General features: G+C 37.8%; 1 protein-coding gene across 1 annotated transcript; it reads left to right on the top strand.

Annotated features, from left to right (window-relative positions):
• Positions 1 to 14: 14 nt before the first annotated feature.
• On the top strand, positions 15 to 4669 carry LOC121953669 (5'-3' exonuclease PLD4). Its single transcript, XM_042500861.1, has 11 exons — positions 15 to 80; positions 230 to 302; positions 403 to 563; positions 1322 to 1505; positions 1600 to 1720; positions 1842 to 1969; positions 3188 to 3388; positions 3566 to 3705; positions 3789 to 3954; positions 4052 to 4148; positions 4274 to 4669. Exons 2-11 carry the CDS (start codon positions 252 to 254, stop codon positions 4474 to 4476), a joined length of 1452 nt encoding a protein of 483 aa, XP_042356795.1. The 5' UTR covers positions 15 to 80; positions 230 to 251; the 3' UTR covers positions 4477 to 4669.
• The last annotated feature ends 1365 nt before the right edge of the window (positions 4670 to 6034 follow it).

The raw sequence follows: 6034 nt of genomic DNA on the forward strand, positions 1-6034 counted from the left end.
AGTTTCGAGTGAAAGCTGGAGGGGAAGAAGAGGCTTTGTTGTGAGCTCTTTCTAGGGGAAAATTTCTGCATCTGCTTTGTGTGAGTTGCTTTTGCTTTCAATACTTTGGAAACCAAACTTTATCTGAGATTTAAACCATTTAAACTGCAAACTTATGAGTAGTGTGGTCCCACTTGTAGTGTGTTTATTTTCTATCTGAAGATAATTATCTGCTTTTGAACATGAATAGGCAAGGAGCATTTCAAAGGAAAATGTCCTCTATGTATAGCAGCCTTCATGACAGTTATGTTCCAAACAAAAGGGTAAGACTACATCAAAAGCCCAATTCTCTGTTTCGGTGTGACACATTTTTTTTATGTCTTATTCTCGGTCTTGTTTTTCTATCAAACTTAACTTCATCAGAGGTCGACCAGCTGTGTGGCATTAGCTGTGGTTTTGGGCTGCCTGACAGTCCTGGGGATCCTGCTCGCCATTGCTGTGCTGGAAAGACCACCGCCCCCCAAAGATCATGAGACACTGCCTGAAGAAACTGCCGGGAGCAATTTCTCCACAGACCAGTGCAGGTAAACAATTTTAAATAATTTTTTGAACTTAAGATGATATATATATGATGTATGTAATGATACAAACTAGATCTCTGCTAGGGACTGTGCATTATTTATGAGAGGGGAGGGGATGGTGCAAAATGGAGGAGGCACTTCTATTGTTTATTTTAAGCACTGGGGAGGGAGTTATAATTTTTGATTTGGCTTAGGGGACGGACAGTCACATTTTGTATTTATTTTAAATTCCTTTGGATCCCCAAAAAGCAGAAGTGAGTTTGAAAGGCATGTTGTCTTTAAAAATCTCAAAAAAACCACGCAGTTTATCATGTGTATGGACTGTAAAATAGGATTATTTATGATGAAGGAAGGCTTCACACATTTCCTCCTTACCCTTAGGGAGGCTCAAGGAAAATAAATTGTAGCTCCAGGGAGGGATATGATATTAATAAATTAAATAAATAAAATTACACCCCAGTAAACCCCCTACTCTTATAAATAAAGTACAGTCCCTTATACAACACCTGAAAGAAAACTGATGTTTTATTGCTAAATACATACATTATTTGCAGTAGAATTGTGAATTACCTTTGTGCATTGTGGCCCATTTTCTATTAATTTTAAGGCAGGTAGTTATCAGCCAAGATTATGAAAGTGAAATCACAAAACAAACACTATCAACATCTATTGACTTAATGGTTAATGATTCTCTCAATTATAATCTTCTCCAGTTCTGTTTCCAAAACGTTTCTCAGCAGATGTCTTTGTTTATCTCTCAGCATGGTGCTGGTGGAGAGCATCCCAAAATACGTGAGGTACAAAGCCAATGCAACGTTTGGTATTCCTCTTGAAAAAGCCTGGAAAGATCTTCTCTCCATGGCAACGGACCAAGTGGATGTGTCATCTTTTTACTGGACTTTAACTGGGGAAGACATTAATGTTAACTCCTCCTCTGACATACCTGTGAGTTAACAACGAAAACACTTCCATCATCAAATGTTTCCATATGTTGTTTTTGTGGAAAAGTGCTTTGATACTGAGAGTTTGTCCTCTGCAGGGTCGGGACATCCTGAAAGAACTTGAGGAATTGCCCTCCAGGAATGTTTCTGTCCGACTGGTGACCAGTGTTCCCAGTGTTAGAACAAACTCCACAGATTTAAAGATCTTAAAACAGAAAGGTTTGCAAGAGACTCCTCTGTTCTTGTCTCTTGTCTCATTCAGTGCAGTGTGTTTTTTATTTGTGGTCCACTGTTTTAACCAACTTCCCTTAACTGCAGTCTCCTCTTTGGTTGTATGCAGGAGTTCAGGTGAGGAAGGTGAACTTTGGGCGCTTGACAAGAGGCGTCCTCCACAGCAAATTTTGGATCGTTGACAGAAAACATGTGTTTATTGGAAGTGCCAACATGGACTGGAGGGCTCTCACACAGGTAACACCAAAAATATACAAGGCTTATTTGAAACCTTAAAGGTCCCATATCATAAAAAAAGTCTGAATATTTAAACAAAAATATATATAGTAGGTATGAATGCTGTTTAAAAACTGTAAAATCTTGAATCCACAGAGAAATGCATACAGCCCGAATTCAGAAACTGTGCCTGTAAGCCATCATGACTTTTGAGAAGTTGATGATGTCACAACTGTGCGGTATAGACCGAATCACGGTGACACTGCGCGAACAACATTTTTTATAGACAACTGTCAGGTTTCAGTTGCTGAGATAGGTGAAATCAACAATGTTGCTTATTTTTGTTGCCTTTTTTGCAGTAACTATCCCATTTAAAGATAAATAGTTAAACATGGTTGTCCAAAATATCTCACATTCCTACTTTATTTTATGTACCGTGTTTACTATCATTTTTGATAAACCGAATCTACTAGCACTGAAAATAAACCATGTACTGCTGTGGACAGGGGCACCATCAAAACATATTTTAGCTACCTAAAAAAGTAAATATTGGTCTATTTGTACGCTATATAGAAAATTTTCTCCACCTCTGTTCTGGTAAGTAAAATTACTCTTTTCATCAGTCGAGTTTTGTGGCTTTAATATAAAGGCTTCAGTTTCTCATCAGAAAAGATTGTCTGACAGCGAGGTAAAGCACTGAATATATTCTAAATGTAGACTTGCATTGATGTTGATTTTTTTAGGTGGCTTAAAGCTAATTGAGGCAGCGTTTGCTCAGCACCGTTTGATTTTAATCTATGTTATGTGAGGGTTGTCTACCTGAGAGTTATTGTTTATTAATACTGTTATTAAGTCTATAGACTGTTTCAAGGTTGAAAAATAAACACTCTTAATGGTTCCTTTTTTATTTCCTGTTGGAATGTTTTGTGGTGTTGACATCAGCTGGCAGGAAGTAAACACTGACCCAAGCTGTTGCCTTGAATTGTAATTTCAGTGAAACCCTCTATAAAAATAAAAAGTGCTGATACAGTGCTGTTACTTTCATTCAGCTGACTGTAACAGCAGATGTGGAAGACCTGACCAGGCAGACAGTATGAGGAAAACAAAGTGTTTTTTTCAACATGAAAACATGTAAACCTTGTTCTGGTAGAAACCCAAAATACAAGTTTAAACCTGAAAATGAGCATAATATGGGACCTTTAAAACAAACCATTTCATTATTCACTAATTTGTCTGTAGGTGAAGGAACTGGGTGTTGTCGTCTACAACTGCTCTAGTCTGGCAAAGGACCTCCTAAAGATTTTCGAGTCTTACTGGGCGATGGGACAGTCCAACAGCTCCCTGCCACAGCCCTGGCCTGCAAAGTATGACACTGCCATCAACCAACAGCACCCCCTGCTGGTGAAAACTGATAATGTCTCCAGCAAGCTCTACCTCACAGTGAGTTTCTTTTCACTGGACAATGTTATTCTGATGTATTGAGGGCTGTTATCTCTATTCACACAGAAGTCATTGTGCAGCATGTGTATTACAACTTCAGCCAAATGTCAAACTGCATGGAAATCAGGTTTTATGTATCCAATGTTTTTGCAATTTCATATCTGCGTTTCCCCTCAGGGTTCTCCACCATCATTCTGTCCTCCATCGAGGACTCAGGACCTGGAAGCTATTCTCTCCATCATCTCAGGCGCCCAGTATTATGTGGATGTGGCCGTCATGGAGTACTTCCCCACCACGCGCTTTGAAAAGCCTCAGAGGTGACCCACAAAAGAAACCAGTTGTTTCCATTATGGCATTCAACTCTTTTGCTTTATATCCTCCTCTTCTTTTCCTTGAACAGATACTGGCCTGTCATTGATGACGCCATCAGGATAGCTGCTTTCGACAGGACGGTTAAGATCCGGATGCTGATCAGCTGTGGACGGGATTCTGATCCAGCCATGCTGCCTTTCCTTCAGTCTCTAGCTTCAATGAGCAGCCCTCACCATGATGTCAGCATTGAGATAGTAAGGAGCAACATGAAATAAGTGCATCTATTGCAGGTTAACACAGATCTTTGCCTGTGATTTGTCTTCTTTTGTTTGCACATCATTCTCATTGCAGAAACTATACATTGTGCCGGTGGGAAACCAGACTGATATTCCATATACTAGAGTCAACCACAATAAATTCATGGTGACTGATAAAACAGCCTACATTGGTGAGTGGTGAATTATCTTCAGCATTATTTTCACACATTCGCTGTTGAGTTAAAACTTAGCAAAGCCCCGTCATTGCATGTGAATTTGTTAATAATTGACCAGATCATGTTGTGTTGTACCTCAGGTACCTCCAATTGGTCAGGTGACTACTTTTTGACTACAGCTGGAGTCGGTCTGGTGGTTTCCCAGCATGCTCCTCACCCTATATGGAAGACCAAGGCCCTGCAGGGCCAGCTCAGGGCAGTCTTTGACAGAGACTGGTACTCTGAGTTTGCTGTGAAACTCGCTGACTTGGGACACCACCCTGACTGTGCACTATCAACATGACAGAAACTCCTTTATAAAAGTAACACATAAATGCATTTTATAATCAAGGTCATTTTCAAACCATAGCTTTCATTTATGTTGCTGTTTTTATATTGTCTTTGTCCAAATCAGCAGTTATGGTAGATTTTTGCATGTTATAAATGCAAAAAAATAATATAAGTCACATTAAAGTGATTGTGCTCTGAAATTAGGATGAAGTGGAGTTTTTTTTAAAAATGTAGCCCTGACATCAATAAGTATACCAGCTGTAATATAATTTAATGCACCAGTACATGCAAATAAGGTTTACTGAGTTATCATCTGTTTTTTACAAGATGGGTGTGTAGTGCTGAGCTAATTGTTTAATTATGATTGCTGAACTTTCAGAGTTTCTAAGTATTAAATATAGCCTATATACTGTCATCCATGAGATTTTGTAAACAAACAAAATCTTGTGTGCATCCAGAGTCAGTCACTTCAGAATCACAGTTGCAACTTTAAGCATGACATTTTTGAAAACTGCAATTGTGTAATCCCAAAAGAAAACAAATAAACAAAAAACTTACTTTGGCATTGCCGTCATGCAGAATTCTCAAAGCAATAACTGTAGTCATAACTGATAACATAGTCTTCAACTTAAAGATTTCTTTAAAAAAAATAGTATTCTGATTGATCCACTTTTCATTGAAAAATAACCAAAATAAAATGTACATTGATGCAATCTCCTTAATAAACATCAGGAGAACTATTTGTCTAGTTATATAATACCTTTCAAGTTTCAATGTCTTCTAGTAGATAGAAAGTATTATTTTTATCATTTCATGTTTAATTAACCAGATCAATCAATTTTCATTCACCCATTTTTGTATGATTGAAATACAGAAAGCCAATGAAAAGCTCTACAAAAAAACAAAACAAAACAAAAAACTTACAATATTAAAGTGACTTAATAATAGTAGTAATAATAGCAGTAACTTGGCCGGTTTCTACTGTCTGGCTTAAACTGGAATGAATTTGTAAGTTCATATGAGAAAAAAATTGTTACATAACTTTCATTCCATACAATAAAATTTACAGATAATGTGTACAGAATATTGGCCAACATATGACACAACAGTGGGTACCATAAACACAGACAAACACAGACACGGGCACATGCCAACAAATGTGAGTGTGTGCCTATGTGCGAAGACATAAGTACATTAGTCTTAGTTGTCATATCTCACAAGAATCATTTGAAATAGTTTGTGTTGCTGGCTATATGTCACCCATTTCCCCCATATTTCTTCAAAGATATGGACTTAGTGTCTAATTTTCAGTTTGTCTGTTTTTGCGTGTATGCATATATTTCATTAACAAAGTCCATCAGTTGAGAATGAATCAATTTGTAATTATTTAACCAGTTCAATGTGCTGCCTTTTTGACTAAGAAGCAAAGACTGTTTTTTAAATGTATGTATTCTTATTTATTTGATTTATTTTGTATATAGTATGCTAGGAAGCAGCATTACGTCGTGTGTGTTATTCTCCTCCCGGACGGTAGGGGCGCTGTGATAAACTCTTGTCCCCGCAGTGAGGGC

The sequence above is a fragment of the Plectropomus leopardus genome, chromosome 14, assembly GCF_008729295.1.
Source record: "Plectropomus leopardus isolate mb chromosome 14, YSFRI_Pleo_2.0, whole genome shotgun sequence".
In the NCBI taxonomy this organism is placed as follows: domain Eukaryota; kingdom Metazoa; phylum Chordata; class Actinopteri; order Perciformes; family Serranidae; genus Plectropomus; species Plectropomus leopardus.

Coding starts and splice junctions, on each gene's coding strand:
- LOC121953669 (XM_042500861.1), top strand. CDS start 252: ATGTCCTCTATGTATAGCAGCCTTCATGACAGTTATGTTCCAAACAAA. Junction 3,389..3,565: donor CCAGCAAGCTCTACCTCACA/GTGAGTTTCTTT, acceptor GTTTCCCCTCAG/GGTTCTCCACCATCATTCTG. Junction 3,706..3,788: donor CGCTTTGAAAAGCCTCAGAG/GTGACCCACAAA, acceptor TTCCTTGAACAG/ATACTGGCCTGTCATTGATG.